Genomic DNA, 22,691 nt, shown 5'->3' on the forward strand with positions numbered 1-22,691 from the left:
TGAAGGAGCTGCCTAGGAGAAATGCCAAATCAACATACATCCTACATTTTGCAAAACGTATTGGAGGCGACTGTACAAACCCAAATAGCTGTTTCATTGCTGCAGGCTAATTATCAGAATGTTTCCTCTTTTCTTTTTTATCATGGAGTGGTGGAAGCTGGGTACATATGTTGTTTATCTGCATTTGGTTGACCTGTTCATGAGACAGAGCCTTCTGTTCATCTGAGGAGGAGTGGCTTACCTCTTGGTGGCAGGAGAAGTTTTTGTGCTGTTAAGGGCTGGGTCAGCTGGTGGAACTGGGACTGTGACACCTTCAGGGAGGCCACCTGTCCAGCACAGGTCAAATCTTGCTCCTAAGCTGAATGTCAGGAGAAAATTTCCCCTTTCCTATTTTTTTTTTTTTTTAAAGGAATTCCTTTATTTTTATTATTTATTTATTTTAGCTGTGTTGGGTCTTCGTTTCTATGCAAGGGCTTTCTCTAGTTGCGGCAAGCGGGGGCCGTTCTTCATCACGGTGCACGGGCCTCTCTCTATCGCGGCCTCTGTTGTTGCGGAGCACAGGCTCCAGACGCGCAGAGCTCAGTAGTTGTGGCTCACGGATCCAGCTGCTCCGCGGCATGTGGGATCCTCCCAGAGCAGGGCGCGAACCCGCGTGCCCTGCATTGGCAAGCTGACGCTCAACCACTGCGCCACCAGGGAAGCGCCCCCCCTTTCCTATTTTTTAAATGGCTTTTAATGTATTGAGACCTGTCTTAACTCAGGCTGCTATAACAATACCATTGACTGGGTGGCTTAAACAACAGACATTTATTTCTCAGTTCTAGAGCTTGGGAATTCCAAGATCAAGGTGCCAGGAAATTCACTTCTTGGTGAGGGCTCTCTTCCTGGCTTGCAGACAGCTGCAAACTGCCTTCTGGCTGTGTCCTTACACTGAGGTGGAGAGAGAGTGAGCTCTGGTCTTTCTTCCTCTTCTTATAAGGGCACTAATCCCATCATGGGAGCTCCACCCTCATGATCTCATCTCATCTAGACCTACTTACCCCCAAAGGCCCTACTTCTTAATACCATCACACCAGGGATTAGGGTTTTAACATATGAATTTGGGGAGGACAAAAACATTCAGTGTATTACAAGAGCACATATCTAATATGTCATTGTGTTATCTCTTTTTGGTTTTATTTTTATTTTTTTATTAGTAGCTGAGTCAATAGAAATGCAGACAATGGATAAAAGAGCAAAGAAAAAGGCCAGTTTATCTATGCACTTTTTGGTAATATGCTTTAATTCCACGTGTTCTTATTTCTTCTTCCTTACTTGATAATAGCTTATCTTTTCTGGAAAGAGGAGTGAGTGGCCTTTTTTTTTTTTTCAGGGTGGGGAGGTATGAACCTCTGGAAATTATGTATAGAATTGTCTGGAGAGGGTCCTCAGCTTCCAAAGGGGATGGTGACACTTCTAAAAGGTTAAAAAAAACAACTGATTTTGGCATGCCAGTTTGATGTAGTTTCACTTTATTGAGAGTACTGTTTGCTTTAAGAGATTTTTGCAAAAACTTCTGTAGTTGCAAAGTGATATGTTCTGGGTGTTCATCTACCATGTCGTTATTCTAGGTCATCACTCCTGAAGAAATTATTCACCCGGATGTGGATGAGCACTCGGTGATGACTTACCTGTCCCAGTTCCCCAAAGCCAAGCTCAAGCCAGGGGCTCCTCTTAAACCGAAACTCAACCCCAAGAAAGCCAGGGCCTATGGCAGAGGTAAGCACTGGTCATGTTGGATTTGAGGCTTGTCCTCTAGTCTTGATTATTGAGAATCAAGAATGTACAGGCTTCATACTTAAAGGCACCCCAGGCCTCCTTTGTCAGATGTTTTCTACCTAAAGGTCCATTTGTTTATGACCATCTTTTTCTGCCTTGTGAATTCAGGCTTTCAGAAACGCTGCTGCTTTAATGTGATGGAGACTGATGAGTTTGTTGCTTTGTGACTTGGGTGCAGTAACCCTGGGATGAAGAAAGGACTATTGTTCCCATTTTTCAGATGAGGAATCAGAGGCCCAATCCACAGAGGAAAGGGGAGGTCGGGGTGGAGGGAGGAGGGGGTGGGGGAGGTCCCCCAGATTACCACAGTGGGGTGGGGCAGGAGCCTGGGTCTTCTAGCTGCTGATTCATTTCTCCTTCGGTTATGCTAAAGCTGCTGCAGGTTTCCAGATGTAGTGGGAGCTATTGTTAACCCCTGGCCGATACTTCCTTGCTAAGACATCCTGTTTATGATCTCCCAGCCAGCTGCCAGGAGTGTTCTGCTCAGAACGTTAGAGTGGGTCAAAGGCATTTTGAGGAATTTGGTTTTCTGGTTGGCACCTGACTTAAAGCACATCAGCTTTTTTAAAGAGAACAGTTGCATTTCAGCCCAGTGTGGATTCTGGTAAAGATTAGTACAGCAAGATACAATTTGTTCCCTTTTCTGTGGCAAGGGGGAAGAGTGCATTCTGTTTCTTCATTTTTCATAATTACAGTTAGGATAGCATTTACACACACGAAGTATTTTGTATGTCCTCTCCTAGAATCTACAGTTCTTAACATACTAATGTGGTCTCTCACCCCATGTGTGTATGTGTGTGTGCATGTGTGTGATTGTTGAATTACTTGAAAATAATTTGCTGGCATGGTAACAATTCACTCCTCAGTGCATCAGCCAAGTCTCTTGTAAGAATAGGACATCCTCTTTTGTAACCACAGTATTCACTATCACACATAAGAAAATGAACAGTAATTTTGTAACAACTGATATCCAGTTTATACTCAAATTTCTCTCTTGTCCTACGATTGTCTTTTACAGTTTTTCTCGTTTTACAAACCAAGATCTGATTAAGATTCACTTTCTGTATTTGCTTGTTATTTTACCTTAGACTCTTAATCTAGGATAATTTCCGCTTTCTTGTTTTTTTTAAAATGACATTGACTTTGTAAACATCCAGAGCTCTTGTCTATCTACTCATTCCCTTTGAAGATAGCATTGCCCTACTTGGCATCAGCTTAGTCTTTTTTTTTTTTTTTTGGCGTGCCATGAGGCATGCGGGATCTTAGTTCCCCAACCAGGGGTAGAACCCATGCCCCCTGCAGTGGAAGCGCAGAGTCTTAACCACTGCACCGCCAAGGAAGTCCCAGCATCAGCTTGAGATGACACACGACCAGGGCAGTGGTGCTGACCGTGTGCTGTTCTCAGCCTCAGTATCCAAGTCCTTCTCATCTGTCTTTTTAGCATGATTTAGACTAGAGGACAGATAGTTCTGGAAGAGACCCACTTGCCATTTGAAGTCCTTTTGGCAATGAGGTGGGGTCTGTGCAATCATTTGTGTTATATGGAGACTGGGGACTTTGTTTGAAGCCCTCCCCCCAATGCAGTCAGTTGAAGGTTGGCATGTCCACACTTGCTTTAAAAGTGCTTCTCTAAGCTATAACCAAAGATAGTGACTGGAATAAGGAATCTGATTTGAAAGGTTATTCTTCCTTAAAGGCAAAAAAGCTGCAAACAGCCAAATCTCCTGTCAACAAAATTGGTCAAATGGATTGAATCTAATCAAGGCATAAAGTGCTTGTTTGCAATAACCTTATCGCTGGCTGTCATGTTTCCCCATTGTTAATGTGAAACCGTTTCCTTTCACGGTGCTGTTTTCTAGAAAATGACCTCTTGCTGCAGTCAAGGAATGTGGCTAGTCATTGCCATTTCCTTCATCTGCCTCTTTGTAAGTTTTATGCACTTAGGTAGGAAACATATACACACACATATGTATGCATATGTGTGTATTCTTTGCATTTTTTTTGTTGTGGTAAAATACGTATAACACAACATTCACTAATTTAACTATTTTTAGATGTACCGTTCAGTGTCATTAAGTACATTCATACATTCACTGTGTTGTGAAACCATCACCACTATTCATCTCCAGAATTTTTGCATCTTCCCAAACTGAAACTCTGTATCCATTAAACAGTAACTCTCCATCCCCACCTCCCCCCAGACCCTGGCAAGCACCGTTCTGCTTTCTGTTTCTATGAATTTGCCAACTCTAGGTACGTCATAAGTGGACTCATACAGTATTTGTCTTTTTGTGTTAGGCTTACTTCATGTAGCGTGGTGTTTTCAAGGCTCATCCACGTTGTTGCATGTATCAAAATTTCATTCCTTTTTAAAGCTAAGTAATACTCCGTTGTATACATATTCCACATTTTGTTTATCCATTTTTCTGTCAGTGGACATTTGGGTTGTTCTACCTTTTAGCTATTGTGAATAATACTGCTGTGAACATGGGTATATAAGTATCTGAGTCTCTACTTGTGGCTTTGGGGGTATATACCTAGAAGTGGGTTGCTGGATCATATGGTAATTCTGTGTTTAATTTTTTTTTCTTTTTAAGTAGGAAGACAAAATGGTTATTTTAGGCAGCAGGGCCACATGTGAGGCCACATGGGCAGCACCTTAGATATTACATTGTCCATGATGAGACAAGGGGAGGGACAATTTGTTCTCTCCTATGTGGCCACATTGTTTTATTTCTGCCAGCAGAACCAAGGCATAGAGAACATTTCATCTTCTAGTTTCTAAAACGGTTGGTAGGTTTGTTTTATTTTATTTATTGATTTATTTATTTTTATACAATATGTACTCTTTTTTAATTAATTAATTTAGTTATCTATTTTTGGCTGTGCTGGGTCTTCGTTGCTACGTGCGGGCTTTCTCTAGTTGCAGCGAGTGGGGGCTACTCTGTTGCGGTGCGCAGGCTTCGCATTGTGGTGGCTTCTCTTGTTGCAGAACACAGGCTCTAGGCGCGCGGGCTTCAGTAGTTGTGGCTCGCAAGCTCAGTAGTTGTGGCCATGGGCTTAGTTGTTCCGTGGCACGTGGCATCTTCCCGGACCAGGGATCGCACCTGTGTCCCCTGCATTGGCAGGCAGATTCTTAACCACTGGACCACCAGGGAAGTCCCTGTTTTATTTTATTTTGGATGTTGATCAGTTTGCAGTTACCAGCCGTTTAGCATTTGCAGATCCATTCACTGAGACCCATTAACTGAAAGGAGAGAGGGCCAGGGTGAGGTAAATCTACAGCCACAAACAGGTCTTTGTGGTGGGCTCCCTTGTGGAGTTCGGTATGTTGAAAGTGTGCATCCATGAGCTAAGCAGAAACCTTTAATGAAACCTGTGTTCTGTATGAAGCAGTCACTGCATAGTGAGCCCTCAGCACGCTTCGTTCTGAGTAATCCTATGGAACAGTTGTTTCTCTGCACGGTAAGCATTAGCTCCAAGGGAGTTTACAGAGTGTGGAACGTGGTTCAGCCTCTAACCAACCATGGTTAACCAGGGTAGACAAGCCCAGTCCCCGGCTTTGGACAGTGTGCAGAGTATGTCGTTCCTCAGGCTGTCAGAGTTAGATGGAGTGGATATTTATAAATGTTTAAATCTTTTTGTTAAATGACCCAATCATTATGTAAATTTTAAACAAAAGAAAAATGTAGAGGGACTTCTCTGGTGGTCCAGTGGTAAAGAACCTTCCTTCCAATGCAGGGGACGCGGGTTCGATCCCTGGTCAGGGAACTAGGATCCCACGTGCCGCAGGGCAACTAAGCCCACGCGCGACAACTAGAGAGAAGCCTGTGCGCCGCAACAAAGATTCTGCGTGCCTCAACTAAGACCTGATGCAACCAAAAATAAATTAAATAAATAATAAATAAATCTTTAGGGACTTCCTGGCGGTGCAGTGTTTAAGAATCCGCCTGCCAGTGCAGGGGACATGGGTTCGAGCCCTGGTCCAGGAAGATCCCACATGCCGCGGAGCAACTAAGCCCGTGTGCCACGACTACTGAGCCTGCGCTCTAGAGTCTGCAAGCCACAACTACTGAAGCCCGTGCACCTAGAGCCCGTGCTCTGCAGCAAGAGAGGCCAGTGCAGTGAGAAGCCCGTACACCACAACCAAAAATAAATTAATTAATTAAATAAATTAAAAAAAAAAAATTGGAGGTGTTTCTTTCCAGCCATTTTTCTATGCTGAAATGAGTTCAGACTCTATATTTTCTTCAATTTGCATTTCTTACCTAACAGGGTATGAACATTATCTTGTTATATAACAATCTATCACCAATTTTTCTTAAACTAGGTTATTTATTGGAAACCTAATGTAAATCCAGGTATAGTAACAAATGACCCAACGTCTTCAACAGATTGATGGCTGAAAACTTCCCAAATTTGCCAAAAACATAAACCTACAGATTCAAGAAGCTGAGCTAAACCCAAGCAGGATACACACACACACACACCAAGCCACATCTTAGACAGACTTCAAGAAACTAGACAATACAAGCTTAAAAGCAGCAGGAGAGAAATGACATCTTACGTATGGTGGAAAAATAGAATGACAGATTTCTCATCAAAAATCACAGAGGCCAGAAGGAAGTGACACAACATTTTTCACGTGCTGAAGGAAAAGAATTGTCAACCCAGAATCCTATATCCAGGGATAATATCCTTCAGGAATGAAGTGGAAATAAGACATTCTCAGATAAAGGAAAACTAAAATCATTTGTTATGGGCACATCCCCTAAAAGGATTGGTAAAGGAAATTCTCTGGACAGAAAGGAAACAATGAAAGAAGGAATTTTGGAATAACAGGAAGAGAGAACGTGATAAGCAAAAATATGGATAACTGTAACAGACTTTCCTCAAAAACCACAAACTACCAAAACTCAGCCAAGATGAGATAGATAACCTGCATGGTCCTGTATCCATTAAATAAACCAAATTTGTAATTTGAAAGATCTTGGGAAAGAAATCTCGGCCCAAATGATTTCACTGGAGAATTCTACCATACATGTAAAGAAGCATTAACACCAAATCTACACAATCTCTTCCAGAAAATATGAGAAGGGAATGACTTCCCAATTCATTTTATCAAGCTAGTTTTGCTCTAATAACAAAATCAGACAATGGCAGTGCCAAAAAAGAAACTACAGACTAGTATCACTCATGAGTATAGACGTAAAAGTCCTCAATAAAATCTGAGCAAATAAAATTCAGCAATATTTAGAAAGAATTATATACATCATGACCAAGTAGAGTTTATTCCAGGGATGCAAGGCTGGCTCATTATTAGAGAATCAGTCAACATATATTAACAGGCTAAAGAAGAAAAATCACGTGATCATATCAATTGACACAAAAAACATTTGGCAAAATTCAGTGGCCATCCATGATAAGAACTCAGAAAAAAGAGGAATAGAGAAGAACTTCCTCAGTTTGAAATTTGAGTAGCCACCCCAAAAAACCTACAGCTAACATTATAATAGTGAAAGACTGAACGTGTTCCCTAAGATTGGGAACAAGGCAAGGATGTCTATTTTCACCACTGTTTTTCAACATAATGATGCAGATTTTAGCCAGTCTAGTCAGGCAAGAAAAGGAAATAAAAGACGTACATATTGGAGAGCAATAAATAAAATGTCCCTATTTGTAGATGACATGATTGTCTATGTAGAAAACCATAAAAAATCTACCCCCCCCAAAAAAAATCTCCTTGAACAAATGAGTTCAGCAGGGTCACAGGATGTTAAGATCGGCATGTAAAAATCCATTGTATTTCTGTCTACCAGAATGAACACGAGGATACTGAAATTAAAAATACCTCGCCATTTACAGTTGCTCAAAAAAAACCTGAGAAATAGGTGGAAATGTAATAAAACATGATAGGAGTTATGTGCTGAAAACTACAGAAACACTGATGAAGAAGTCAAAGAAGATCTAAATAAATGGAGAGATACACTGTTTTCATGGGTTGAAAAAGTAAAGATGTCATTTCTCCCCAAGTTGTCATATGAGTTTAACACAATTGATATTAAAATCCCAACAAGATTTTTTTTATAAATATAGAAAAGACTATTATTGTAAAACATATGGAAAGACAAAAGAACTATAGTAGGGAAAGCAATTTTGAAAAAAAAAAAAAAGTGGGAGGAATCAGTCTACCTGCTCTCAAGACTTATTATATAAAGCTACAGAAATCAAGATTATGTGATATTGGTGGACGGATAGACACATAGATCAATGGAACAGAATCGAGAACCCAGAAAGAGACCTACACAAATAAGCACAAATGAGTCTTGACAAAGGCACAGGGGGAACTCAGTGGAGGGAAGAGAGCCTTTTCCGCACAGGATTCGATAGCAGTTGGACATCCAGAGGCAGAGAAAATGAACCTTGGCCTAAGTCTCACACTTTGTATAAAAATTAACTCAAATTGGATCACAGACTTAAATGTAAAACATATAACTATAAAACTTTCAGAAAAAAAATATAGAAGAGAATCTTCGAGATCTAGGACTGGGCGAAGAATTCCTAGACTTGACACCAAAAGCATGATCCATAAAGGGAAAAAAAAAAGATCAGTTGGACCCCATCAAAGTTAAAAAGCTTTTAAAACATTTGTAAAAGTATGATCTGCTGATGTCTTGGCATGGTACATGAGCATTGGACTGTGTGTGAGCGTTTTCTGTCAATGAAGGGTGCACTCCTGGATCACCTCACTCTCTTGCAAGATAAGCTTCCTTAGCTTCCGTCCTACAGGCTACCTGGGCACCATCTCAAGCAGAACTCAAAATGTTGCATAGACAAACGGCCTGAGGACTGGATTTTACTTAAAAAAATTTTTTTTAAAACAATTTGAAACTTTTTGCAGTTAAGAGGATGAAAAACAAGACACTTATAAGTTGCTGATGGGAATGTAAAATGCTACAGCCACTCTGGAGCACAGTTTGACAGTGTTAAAAAGAACTAAACATGCAACTACTATATGACCCAGCAATTGCACTCCTTGGCATTTATCCAGAGGGATGAAAACTTATGTCCACACACACAACCCTGTGCATGAATGTTTATAGCAGCTTTATCAGTAATAGACAGCTGGAAACAACCCAGGTGTCCTTCACTTGGTGAATGGTTAAACAGTGGTGCATTCATATCATAGAATATTACTCAGTGATAAAAAGAACAAGCTACTGATACAGGCAAAAACCTGGATGAAATTGCAGAGAATTATGCTTAGTGGAAAAAAGCTAATCCCCAAAGTTTACGTAATGTGTGATTCCATTTATATGACATTTTAGAAATGATAAAATTATAGAGATGAAGAACAGATTAGTACTCTGAGAGGTTACAGAGTAGTACTCTGAGGGGGTAGCTATGAAAGGGCAACACGAGGGTTCCCTATGGGATGGAAATGTTCTGTATCTTGACTTTGTCAAGGTTAGTTCCCTTGTCGTGATGTTGTACTCGAGTTTTGTAGGATGTATCCATTTGGGGAACTGGGTAATGGGCATTATTATCTCTTACACCTGTATGTGAATCTATCTCAAATTAATTTGCTCAATCATCTTAATTAAAAGTTTAATTAAAAAATAATAAGGCAATTTAAAAACATTTCAAGTAATAAAAAAGTCATCTTTAGAGAATTCCCTGGTGGTCCAGTCGTTAGGACTCTGGTGCTTTCACTGTGGTGGCCCGGGTTCAGTCCCTGGTCAGGGAACTAAGATCCTGAAAGCTGCGTGGTACGGCCAAGACAAAAAACAAAAAATGCTCTTTAATAAAAAATGAGCCATTCTCTGCACTTCATTCGTCTTCCCCCTCGAGGCAAGCCCCACTGCTACTAGTTACCACATCATTTTCACAGTTGTATAGCCTTTTGACCTAAGTGCTCTGAATATTTCAGAATTGGATGTTGCTTAAAGAACAAGGACAGGGCTTCCCTGGTGGCTCAGTGGTTGAGAATCTGCCTGCCAATGCAGGGGACACGGGTTCGAGCCCTTGTCTGGGAAGATCCCACATGCCGCGGAGCAACTAGGCCCGTGAGCCACAGTTACTGAGCCTGCGCGTCTGGAGCCTGTGCTCCGCAACAAGAGAGGCCGCGATAGTGAGAGGCCCACGCACCGCGATGAAGAGTGGCCCCCCACTTGCCGCAACTGGAGAAAGCCCTCGCACAGAAACGAAGACCCAACACAGCCATAAATAAATAAATAAATAAAAATTTTTTAAAAAAGGACAGAATTAGGGGTTTTGACCTGTTTGATTATCCTCATCACAGTTTGTCGCCGTCTCCCATGTGAGAGTGGCAGAGCTGTGTCCCATCTCTCAGTTCCCTAAAAGAGACACGATGGGTGATAGCCTGTGTTGGGGCCTGGCCCAGCTTGTAATGTGCTTGTGTAAACCTGTGACAGGAATCGAGCCCACTGGAAACATGGTGAAGCAGCCGGCCAAGTTCACTGTGGACACCATCAGCGCCGGGCAAGGAGACGTGATGGTGTTTGTCGAGGACCCAGAAGGGAACAAAGAGGAGGTATGTTGGAGGATGCTGCCTTCCCTGTCAGCATCCCATGGAGCTTTTGGAGTTTGTAACAGGCCCAGGGACTGTGCCTCCATTTTCCTCATTAAAACTCACCACAAAAGCTGCTTTTTACCAAAAGGATCCTGAGGCTTACAGAGGTTAAAGTAACTTGCCCAAGGGTTGTGCCTTGAAAAGTCATATAAATTCATACCTAGGGACACAATTTTTAATATAATGAAATAAAGTATCCTATATTTTATGAAGGATTTAGCTATTGTTACTGATAAAATACAATACAGTAACAATACTGATTCCCTACTCTTTTCCCATGCTGACCATCCTCTGGTTCCTCCCTCAGGGCTTTTGCACATAACTGTTTCTTCTGTCTACTTACCTTCTTAAGACTATATTTTATTCCTAGTGCTTAGCACCATCTGAAGTTCTAAGTTTACCGGCATATTGTCTGTTTCTCCCACTGGGTAGGAATTGTGCCTGATTTGTTTTATTTTTGGTACCTGACACTGGGCTGGCATTTCATAAGCTCTTAATAACTAGTGGGCCAATAAAGGTTTAAATTAATTGCTTCATAGTGTCTCTCATCTGGAGAGTTACAGCCAGGAGACAGTGGAGAATCCTGACCGGGTTATTCCTTTGTGCTGTGTGATTTTGTTTCTGTGACTTCAGGCTGCTTCCCTCCTGGAGCATCCTGCAGGAGTGGTGGGGCAGAAAATAGCCAAGGCAGGTTCCTGGCCTGGCACCTTGCTGCAGGACCTTGGCTGGCATAGCATGCTTTCACTCATACCCGGCACCTCTAACTGTTGCTCATCTTCCGTCCTAGGCACAAGTGACCCCTGACAGCGATAAGAACAAGACATACTCTGTGGAGTATCTGCCCAAGGTCACCGGACTGCACAAAGTAAGATAAGACGTCATGGCCTTTGCTTGGACTGCCCTTCTGGGCCTGCTTCGTTATATGTGGAAGAAGAGTGGTTTTCTTAAGTTCACTTCTGATTTTCCTTTCTGTTTATAAAAGTATCCATGTTCATTGTAGAAAATTTGGGATCCCTCTGAATCAGACTTGAGACATTAGTTACTGCGTGCAGATTGGTTGAATTCCACTAAGTTCTTTGCAATGTCATAAGATTTTTCTGACTCCACCTAGGTAACTAATAACTGTAGCTGCAAGCCTGGAGTGTAACTGCTAAGCTGTGGGTTCTTTGCCTTTAATGCTTCCTTAAGTATCCTTCTTCACGGTGCTCTGCAGCCTCTGTCAACATCGAAGCCTGGGTGCAGAGAAGGCCAGATGACTATAGTGGAGGCCAATGGCCCACCCAACCTGATAAGCCTTAAAATTTAAAAGATGAGAACTTTGACTCAAAGTTTAGATGGAAATCTGTACTGTGTCTCAAATCCATGTATCTGAAAATGATCTTGGTCCCTTGAAAAATACTTTGACTCTTAGGTGTGAAATCCTAGAACTGTGCATTATATTAGGGAGACAGTGGTCCCACTTGCAGCTGCCTTAAGAATCCATTGTCTAGAGATTGAAGTATAAGTATTTGTGTATATCCTACTATAGAGGCTAATTTAGGCATGTCTGATGTGTTTTAATTTGCTAAAGGCATGATGTCCCAGGCCCAGCTGTGTGACTGGTGGAGCCATATGGGAGTCCCATTGAGGCCACTTCCCCAGGGCTCCTGATTCCCGCACCTTTGTGTGTATGATCAGGAGGATGAAAGAGAAGGCTGTCGGTGTATGTGGCTTGATACAGTGTTCTCGCTGAGCAGGAAGAAGTGATGATGTCTCACCTGCCTGTCACTTGTAGGTCACAGTCCTCTTTGCAGGACAGCACATCTCCAAGAGCCCATTCGAAGTAAATGTCGACAAGGCCCAGGGAGATGCCAGTAAAGTCACTGCAAAAGGTCCAGGCTTGGAAGCTGCTGGGAACATCGCCAATAAGCCCACCTACTTTGACATCTACACAGCAGGTAACACCTCTCCTCTTGCAAAGCCTGAGATAATCCTCAGGAACCTGAAGGCTTGGGATGCCTGACATTTTGTCTTTTAAATTGAACAACCAACAACAAAAACAGCTTTTTCAAATGTGTTGGTTATATTCTTAGATTTTTCAAAATCAGCTTTTCTTCTCTAAAATCTCATACTCAAGCTTAACTTTGATTATTATTAATAATTTCTGTATACATTTCTGACTTGACTAAATAAATATTCCAAAGAACTAAGGTTTACGAATCATCTACTGGACCAAATTCTATGCAAGGTCCTGGGTGGGGGCTGGTAACAAAGGGAATGAATAAACCACAATTCATGAATTGTCAGCTTTCTTTTCAATGTAGAAAATAGAGAATGGGAGAAAAGGAAAGTTGGCTATGACCCTCCTCCCCTCCACCAGGAAACAGGTCCAAGTGTGAACCTTCTGAGTACCTCTCTGTCTCCTGCAGTTTGTATTTTCTACCTACTTTTGCCCTCATCAGCAGGGAGCTTTCTAGAGGGTGACTTGGGCTCATGGAATGTTCTCTGTCTCCTAGGTGCTGGCGTGGGTGACATTGGTGTGGAGGTGGAAGATCCCCAGGGGAAGAACGCCGTGGAGTTGCTCGTGGAAGACAGAGGAAACCAGGTGTATCGATGTGTGTACAAACCAGTGCAGCCTGGGCCCCATGTGGTCAAGGTCTCCTTTGCTGGGGACACCATTCCCAAGAGTCCCTTCGTTGTACAGGTCGGGGAAGGTGAGTGCCAGGGGAGCTGACCGTATCCGCTTCTGGCATTCAGGCTAGCTGTGCATGACTGGGCTGTGAGGCCACGAGAATGGTCAGGGCCCAGCACTGAACTGAGGCCTGTCCCTTTGCTGCCAGGGCCCCTTTGGCAGGAAGTATCCTCAAGACATTAATACTAGTATCTACTTTGTCCTCAAGATATTAATACTAATATCTTCCTATGAGCCATGCAGTGACCTAAGTGCTTTATGTATTAACTTACTTAATCTGCCCCAAAACACTCATACTAGGATTCATGATCCTCCCTGAGAGATACAGGACCGAAGCTGTTTGAGGAGGTGGCGTTTGTGGCTGATGTGAACAGCAGTGGCATTGCTGGTGCCCTGCAGCCTCCCCTCCTTTACTGGCTGTTAGGCACTGAGCACACTTGCATCTAATCATGACACCAGCCAGTGTGTTGCAGGGGCTATTGTTATCCCCAGTTTGCAGGCGGAGACACAAGGCTTAGGTATCATAAGGTATCAGTGACTATGGAGTAGGCCTCAGTAGTAATAGAACCATGGTCTCTGTCAACCCTTTAACCATGCTGTTAAACTTCCTCTGCAGCCAGAAGCATGCATTTTTCTCTAATGTTAGACTGTTTCCTTCTGACTTTGTTACTCTTTTTTTTTTTTTTTTTCCCAACTCTGCTACCTTTTCTAACCAATACTTGCCTCTCCCTGTTCTGTCCTCTGCATCTGCACCTGCAGACCTGGCTTCCTCTTCTGAATCCTGCCTCTGGGCCAGCCTGGACCCCGAAGCTGTTGGCTTCCTAGTTGAAAGCACTGGGCCAGAGGCATCTCGCTTGGTAAGGGCTGGTTGGTGGGGCTTCCATGCCAGTTCTTTGTGCTGCCTGCAGTTGTCAACCGGACCTGTGCTATTTGTGACTTCGGGAAATTATAGTGCAGGTGTTAATACCACTTGTCCAGCCAGACCCCAGACCCACTCTCTAATTACATTTAAACATCACCAAGACATCTCAAGATAGTGGAAAATCAGGTGGTTGCCTTCAAGCTCTTTAGTTCCATTTAGTGTTTATATGAACTGAGCAGTTATCCTTTTGATGTTGAGACTGTTGCCCATGTTCAGAATTTCCATGAGTTGTTTTTTTTAAAGACACATTTAAACCCTCCAAGGGAAGTCCTGTCATCCTGTTGTGACTTATTTCTGGTATGACCAACTTTTCTCCCCTTGACAAAGAAAAAAAAAAAGAAACCCAATGTATTCAGGAACAGAATTCCCTTTGACATAATGCAAGAAAGAATTTTGAACAGCTTTCCTAGTTCTAAGGGTGTTTTCTGACTTCCTCTCGCTCATGGACTACCTTTTTCATTTCTGGCATATCCATCTGTCACTTGTATTAGTTAGTATTTAATTAATAGTTTTTCTTTTGATGTACCATCCCTTCCTCCACTTAAATGATTTTAAGAAAAAAGAAGCTTTATATCACTTTTACAGTGGAAAACCAATAATAACCTTATGCTCATCCATGAGCCACATAAAAGCATCTCTCCTCCAAGGGTGTGTGTATGTCTCTTTGGGAATGTCCAGCTGAGGACATTGCAGGGAGGAGGGGCCAGAGGAGGAACTATCTTCCTTCTATAGAGTAAAGAGTCTTGTCTTCTGGAGTTTGTGACCCCCCTAGTGTATAGACAGCTGTCAAATATGCAGTGTCAGATTTGGAAAGGAACAATGTGACATTTTACCCATTAATCTCCCATTTCTATACTTAATGAGAAGGTTGATCATGTTGTCAAAAGAGTCCTAGGGCACAAGGATGTCTTTTGTCGACCTTCTGACAAACCCCGTGGAACAGTTTTGTGGAACTCTTATGTAAGGAATGTTAGAAGCTACCTTTGTACTTAATTTTTAGACTTACAACTTCGGGTTTTTTAACTAGAGCTAGAATTCAAATTGAGAGTGGTGTTTATTCCTAATTATTGCATTTATAGCTGCCCACATTCCGAGGACCTTGTAACAGACAGCACTAAAATGCGTGTCTGCCTTGGCTGAGGTGGGGTTGATCTGGTCTTTTTTTGAGCTATCCTCTGGCTCTTCCTGCGGAAGACAGCAACATTTAGACTTAGAAATGGCTGATCTGAAGTTTGGAACAAGGTCAGATGTTTTCAAGTACTACATTTTCCAAGTAGACCCAGTCTTCCCAATTACTGGGCCCTTGAGTATGGCAATGAGGTTTGAACAGTGTCCAGCCCTAGGTCTTAACTCTCTTTCACCACCAAGACGATAAACGCCAGAATTCAGCCACTACCAGGAGCCCAGCGAATCCACGCTGTGCTCTCCTGCTTTCTTTGCCAAAGTAACTTTTCCCCAGTCCCTGTGCAGTGTGGCTGGACAAAGTTATGTTGTGTCTTTATTTGCTAGCCTGGTGTGCTCCCTGAACGGGACCCCTGGTCTCAGACAGCTGCTGCATACTCTTTGTGTAAAGCAAACATTTTCTTGGCGGGTGGCTCAAAGTTACCTTGGCTTGCTCAACTCGGACTAAAGAATGAAAGGTTGAATTGATGTTGAAACTGTGCTTGCAGCCTGTAATCCAAATGCCTGCCGGGCCAACGGCCGAGGCCTACAGCCAAAAGGCATCCGCATCCGAGAAACTGCAGACTTCAAGGTTGACACCAAAGCTGCTGGAAGTGGAGAGCTCGGCATAACCGTAAAGGGTCCTAGTAAGTGCTCCTTTGTTTCCCCATCTCAGGTATGATTTTGGCCAGCTTTGCAGCCATGGATCATTGCACAGCCAGTTCTGATCAATTTATCCCAGAGAGCTATGTCAAAGATTTGAGACTCTCAGGGCTCCATGCAGAAGGAAACAGTGATCATTTAATGATGTCTGCCCTGGATGTGGGAACAGTGGTGGCTTGACAGCCTCATGTTATTTTAAGGCTTCTGGGAATAGAAATAAATAATGGAGTTGGAACAGCAACATGAAGTGGCCCGTTTTTTTAATTTGAGGAAACCTAGGCTCAGAGAGGAAGGGTCTTGACCAAGGTCACATAGCTTGTAAGCATCTGAGCTGGAATTCAAGCCCGGTTTCCAAAGTCAGTAATTTTCCCTCTACAGGTTACATTTTATAGACGATGAAATGATGGCAGGTACCTAATTACTAAGATCATTGCTTATAGAAGGAGAATAATTCCCTAAGATTAAGTTTTCTTTGTAGATAAATGCCATTTGTGGAAGAGTGCCTTGCACCCTCCAACTTATTCTTTTTTTTTTTTTTTAATAGCTACTTTATTTATTTATTTATTTATTTTTGGCTGTGTTGGGTCTTAGTTTTCGTGCGAGGGCTTTCTCTAGTTGCGGCGAGCAGGGGCCACTCTTCATCGCGGTGTGGGGGGCTGCTCTTCATCGCGGTGCGCGGGCCTTTCACTATCGTGGCCCCTCCTGTTGCGGCGCACAGGCTCCAGACGCGCAGGCTCAGTAGTTGTGGCTCACGGGCCCAGTTGCTCCGCGGCATGTGGGATCTTCCCAGACCAGGGCTCGAACCCGTGTCCCCTGCATTAGCAGGCAGATTCTCAACCACTGCGCCACCAGGGAAGCCCCTACAACTTATTCTTGCTGTCTCTTGGGAAAGGAGACAGAAAGCAGGAAGACGGGTATCTACTCCATCCTCCAGTTTTCCCCCAGATCAGAGAAGCAGCTCGGCATTTCTAGTTGCAGGTGCAGCAGCCTTAGCAGTTTCACTCCCAAGCTTTGTGGAATCTTGAGCTTCCTGCTCCAGGACTGCTCTCACCCTTTGTGTTCCTAACAGGCTGGGGCAGGAGTGTTCTGAGCTCCAGAAAGTTAATGTTTGATCTCAGAGCACCGAGCTTTGGGGCAGGCTGTGCCCTGAGGGCAGCCGAGGTTCTAGACTGCCCAGACCTGGTGTCAGGCTGCTCTGGGGCTGCCCTCCCTCTTGGCTTGTTGCTACAGGGACTGAGGAGGCATGTTTTTTCTGACCTTGGATTCTTGTTTTACTAAATGGCTTTCCCAGCCAAACCTCAGGGCTCAACATAAAACAAGTTCCTGCCTGATGGCTCAGTCTGGAGTTTGTGGGGTAGCCTCTAAAACCTGTCCTCTTGGAGACAGCATACAAGAGCTTTCTCGCTTTCATTATCTGGCTTTAGTTGAAAAGGATATACCGGGATACTAACCTCAGCCTCATGCCAAATACTCGTAAGGGTTCACTCCCTCTCCAATTTTTGTGGGCGGCTAAAATGGGTGGCTTCTTTCTTTTTTGGCTGTGTGAAGCTGCGTGCGGGCTTTCTCTAGTTGCGGCGAGTGGGGTCTACTCTTCGTTGTGGGGCGTGGGCTTCTCATTGCAGTGGCTTCTCTTGTTGCAGAGCACAGACACTAGGTGTGTGGGCTTCAGTAGTTGCAGCATGTGGGCTTAGTTGTGGCACGTTGGCTTCAGTAGTTGTGGCGTGTGGGCTCAGTAGTTGTGGCTCGCAGGCTCTAGAGCACAGGCTCAGTAGTTGTGGCGCACAAGCTTAGTTGCTCCACGGCATGTGGGATCTTCCCAGACCCGGGCTCGAACCTGTGTCCCCTGCACCGGCAGGTGGATTCTTAACCACTGTGCCACCAGGGAAGCCCCTTGGATATCGCTGTCTTTCTGTTCTTATCTTGCGGATTCTTATTCTGAGCCTAGGATTGCATTAGAAAGATGGTGTGCTTCCTTCCCACAGAGGGTCTGGAGGAGCTGGTGAAGCAGAAAGGCTTTCTGGATGGAGTGTATGCATTTGAGTATTACCCCAGCACCCCGGGGAAATATAGCATCGCCATCACATGGGGGGGACACCACATTCCAAAGAGGTGAGTCTCCAGCTGGAGTTGCATCTTCTCCAGAGACATGCTTGGCCCAGGGCAGACTCATGGTGGCGGCTTCCTGGGCTGCAGGAGGGAAAGAGAGCTGCTTTGTTGAAAGCTTTTTTTTCTTTTTTCAGAGCAGCACACAGACATTTGGCCTGTTCTCAAAAGCAGCAGAAAGTCGCTGTGGTTTCAGCTGCCTTGCTTTAAATCAAATGCTGTCGGTTTGGGGCTGGTGGGAGGCAGAGGCCAGAAGGAACAGTAATACAGAGCAAATGGGCTGTGTGTCTATATCCCTTATATATACTGAGATTCTCCTTCTTTCACTGTGTGCCTCTGTTCAGGAATGCCATGGATAAAATGGCAAAATCTGCTATGGTTTACATTAAAATCCTCTGCGTGAGTGTGGTCAGGAACCGAGGGACACAGTCTACAGCTTCGCCTTGTGGGCTTCAGTTGCCTTCCCTGCATTCACATACTTTCCAGCTTTCCTGGGGGCAACTTTAAACTCTGAATAAATTCAGTTTACCTTGAGAAATATCTGGGCATATTATAAGTTTCTGAGAATCTAAGCAAACTTTTAAAGACCTCCTGTGCCAAAGTTAAAGCACATTCATTCATGTATGAGATAAAGCCTAGGCAACCTAGTTTTCTTGTTATAGCATAAGCAGCAGATAGAAAAGTATGCATTCTCTTAGCCTTCCCGGGCTCACAGTCTGGTCAGCCCTGCACACAAAAGGTAGATGACCAGGATAGTGCAAGGCAGTGTGACTTGAAGCAGTCCCATTACATGATATTGTTGACATAACAATGGTGGGGGAACCTGCGTGGAGGAAGGGCTTGGCTGGAGATTGGGACTGCAGGGAAAAGTATCAGGCCAGTGGAAAGAATATGTGTAAAGAGCTTATAGCTGTATGTAGCCCCTTCTTTGCTCCTCTTTAATGCTTCCTCTGTTCCTTTTCTTCTAGCCCCTTTGAAGTTCAAGTTGGCCCTGAAGCAGGCATGCAGAAAGTCCGTGCATGGGGCCCTGGCCTCCATGGCGGGATTGTTGGGCGGTCGGCGGACTTCGTGGTAGAGTCCGTTGGTTCTGAGGTGGGGTCTCTGGGTGAGTGGAAGCAGCTTCTGGTGAGCTGAGATTGCAGGGCACCTGGATTACATGTCAGGCTGTGTGTTGAGGCCTCCTCTCAGCCTCACTACCCGGGGCTTCCTGGCCTCCTGACCATCTGAGGCCACCTCTGGATACTGCTGTGGAATTGCAGTTCCCATCTTCCCCTGACCTTCCAGTTACCCTCTGCCTCTGGCACCAGCATTCATTCATCCACTACACCTTGAGGGCAGAGGCCTTTTATGGATGTGGTGTGTAAAACAGTGCCAGGACCATAGTAGGCACACGGCAGATATTATTGACTGATCCTTAGTTTAGATCAGTGAATGAATTTTGCTGAAATTAGAAATTTGGGGAGTAAATACTCTTTGGAGCATAACTGAGTATGTTTTAAGTAAACGTCTGATGTATATATGATCATTTTAGAACAATGGTCAGCACCTCTCTCTCTGTAAAGGACCAGATAGCAAATATATGAGTACTGCGGGTCATATTCTCTCTGTCGCAACTATATGACTGCCGTTGTAGCGTGAAAGCAGCCATAGAAAATACGTAGGTGAAGGAGTATGGCTGTGTTCCTTATCTGCAAAAACAGGCAGTGGGACAGATTTGGCCCAGCGGCCAAAGTTTGAGGACCTCTGTGTTAGCTAATAGAAATAAGCAAAGAGGGGAAAAGAGGAAATCACGTTTAATTTTTCCTTTTAGAGAAATAATAAACATCTTAGTATTGGGTTGGCCAAAAAGTTCTTTCGGGTTTTCCGTAAGATGTTATGGAAAAACCCGAACGAAGTTTTTGGCCAATCCAGTATATCCTTGTAGACTAGAGGTAATATTAAACCTATAGGTATATCCTTGCAGACTTTTTCCCTGTACATAGGCATACAAATATTGATCTGCTGCAAAAATATCTGGGGGTAGCCTTTATATCTTTCTGCCTCAGGCAAATATAGGATATGTCTTGATTTCCCATGGCTTCTGTGGAATTACGGTGCATCGATATAGCTACTGTTAGGCTCTCTAGTTATTTCCAGAGTTTTGCTATAAAAACAATGCTGAATATATATCCTTGTATCTAACTGTTTACACACATCCTTGGTTATTTCCTTCAGATAAAAGCCCAGAAGTGGATTTGGTGGGGCAAAGGATGGGCATTGTTTTAAGGCTTTTGGCTTGTGTTGCCATATTGCCAACAGAAAGATTTGACCTTCCTGTTTGACAATGTTTAAAAAAAAAGTATAAAATCCAACCTTCTGTCTCTAGTGAAGACTCAGTAGGCTTGGTTTTGTGGGAAGGGGACCTAAACAGATTTCAATCTTCTGGCTAACACTTGGTTTTCAGGAAGGCAGAGGGAGTGGGTTAGTAGTAACCCAGACTAGATACCTTCCACCACGTAACCAGGGGGATCCTCCCACCCTATCCCCCAGGGTTTGCCATTGAAGGCCCCTCCCAGGCAAAGATTGAGTATGATGACCGAAACGACGGATCGTGTGATGTCAAGTACTGGCCCAAGGAGCCCGGTGAATATGCCGTTCACATCATGTGTGACGATGAGGACATCAGAGACAGTCCCTACATGGCCTACATCCACCCAGCCTCGGGAGACTGCAACCCGGATCTGGTGAATCAACTTGTCATGCTCTGTCCTCTCTTCTCTGGCTCCTGGCACTCCTCCCAGTGCCCACAGAGTTTCCTTGAGCAGCATGTGGAGAAATCGCAGAGAAGAGCCTTTGAGAGCTTAGGAAGGAAAAAGGCCTGAATTAGAAGCCTGATAGTATCTCTTAGTACATTTGTAACACGGGGCACGTAACTTACCTCTCTGACTCTACCAAATGGGAATGATACGAGTGTCTGCTTCTTAGAGTTTCTGTCATGATTCAAGGAGGTAATGTGAATAAAGACAGCCCTTACAACAGTGCCTGGCCCACAGAGGGGGCTCCATAAGCTGCTATTTTCTCGCAACCCCGAGCATCATATTTCAGTCTTGCCACTTGGTGTAGTTATTATTTCAGGGTGATCCATAGATAGAGGTTTTTAAATTTTCCTCCCCAGCTCCCCTTCTCTTAAATTGGAGCAGTGTTTGCAGTGTTTGCAAGAGCTTCTCTCAAACATTTAGCAGGCTGATTAGCATCAAGTGTGAGCCAGCCTAGCTGACAGGAGGAAGCCCTTGCCCCCGCCATGTGTGCTGCTGTTGGCCCACCTGGACAGCTGACCGTAGGGTGACATCAGTCCAGGCTGGCAGCTGCTCTTCTTTGGCCAACTGCTGGTCCTTTACTCTCTGGGGCTGCAAACTTTTGGAATGTTGTCAGTGGGAAAGGTTCTGAGCCCTCACAAAGCAGGAGCACTGAAACTGGGCATGGCTGGAGGTCCCTGCCCTGGTTACTGCACAGATTAAGGCAGGGAGCATAGACCAGTTTGGGGCCTGGTTTTACAGACTTTTTCTCCTGCATGTTTTTATTTTTAAGTTCCAGCCTACTTTAGCATTTTCCTTCCCATAACCATCCTATTACGTAGGTACTGTGAAGCCAGACACAGTTGTTTTCCTTTTCTCCCATTTCCTGGTCACCAGTCTTCTGATAGGAGCGTAGTTAGGGCATTACACAGAAAGAGAATCACTATTGGTCCTTTGCCCCAGGTTCAAGCATACGGGCCAGGTTTGGAGAAATCTGGGTGCATTGTCAACAATCTGGCCGAGTTCACCGTGGATCCTAAGGATGCCGGCAAAGCTCCCTTAAAGATATTTGCTCAGGTAAGTTTCTAGGGACGACCTGTGCAGGTAATTGTCAGGTAACAGGATCCATCCATGTAATGGCAAGTCACTTAGTCCATCTGATCCTCAGTTTCCTCATCGACACACTGCAAATAACAATGTTTTTTTTTTAATTTTTTAGATTTATTGATTGATTGATTGATTGCTATGTTGGGTCTTCATTTCTGTGCTAGGGCCCTCTCCAGTTGCGGCAAGCGGGGGCCACTCTTCATTGCGGTGCGCGGGCCTCTCACTACCGTGGCCTCTCTTGTTGCAGAGCACAGGCTCCAGACGCGCAGGCTCAGTAGTTGTGGCTCATGGGCCCAGTCGCTCCGCGGCATGTGGGATCCTCCCAGACAAGGGCTCGAACCCGTGTCCCCTGCATAAGCAGGCAGATTCCCAACCACTGCGCCACCAGGGAAGTCCCAATGTTTATTTTATAGGGTTTATGTGAGGACTAAATGAGATTCTAACATGTAAAGCAAGGGGCAAATTTTTATGATTTGTGCTCCGTGGAAATGAGGCTTGATTGTTTCAGATTTCCCTGTAAATGTCCTTCAGTGTGGCTGAAGCTACCTAGGCTGTGATGGGAGGGTTTGTAAACAAGGGTTTATCAAATATATTTATCTAATTTAATTGAATTTGGCCCAAGGATTTAAATGCAGGAATTATAATTAAGAAGCACTGAGTGACCATGGCTTTCTTTTGGGACCGTTTTCTCTTAGTAATTAAAAATGCATAAATGCATGTAGTGTTTTATCACTTGTGTTCATTATATTGTGAGAACATGGCCTATCATAGGTGCTCCATGAAATTTTTTGGGATTAGTGACCAGTGACTTGGTTGTCTTGGGAGGCCACAGTGGATAGAGACAGTGTGAGGGTCAGCTCTGTTCTTAGCCTCTGCCCT

The 22,691-nt window shown here is 44.0% G+C and overlaps 1 protein-coding gene across 6 annotated transcripts in view; it reads left to right on the forward strand.

The window, feature by feature from the left end:
• Positions 1-22,691, forward strand: part of FLNB (filamin B) — a 137,955-nt gene that overhangs the window by 59,743 nt on the left and 55,521 nt on the right. For all 6 annotated transcript variants that reach the window (XM_082412038.1, XM_082412039.1, XM_082412040.1 and 3 more), the window contains exons 4-13: positions 1,611-1,758; positions 10,254-10,372; positions 11,199-11,276; positions 12,186-12,348; positions 12,907-13,104; positions 15,675-15,812; positions 17,811-17,937; positions 18,900-19,036; positions 20,461-20,654; positions 21,669-21,782. In XM_082412038.1, coding sequence (XP_082268164.1) covers positions 1,611-1,758; positions 10,254-10,372; positions 11,199-11,276; positions 12,186-12,348; positions 12,907-13,104; positions 15,675-15,812; positions 17,811-17,937; positions 18,900-19,036; positions 20,461-20,654; positions 21,669-21,782 — 1,416 coding nt within the window. The remainder of the gene's footprint in view (positions 1-1,610; positions 1,759-10,253; positions 10,373-11,198; positions 11,277-12,185; positions 12,349-12,906; positions 13,105-15,674; positions 15,813-17,810; positions 17,938-18,899; positions 19,037-20,460; positions 20,655-21,668; positions 21,783-22,691) is intronic.

Source organism: Balaenoptera physalus, assembly GCF_965194825.1.
Source record: "Balaenoptera physalus genome assembly, chromosome: 11".
Lineage (NCBI taxonomy): Eukaryota > Metazoa > Chordata > Mammalia > Artiodactyla > Balaenopteridae > Balaenoptera > Balaenoptera physalus.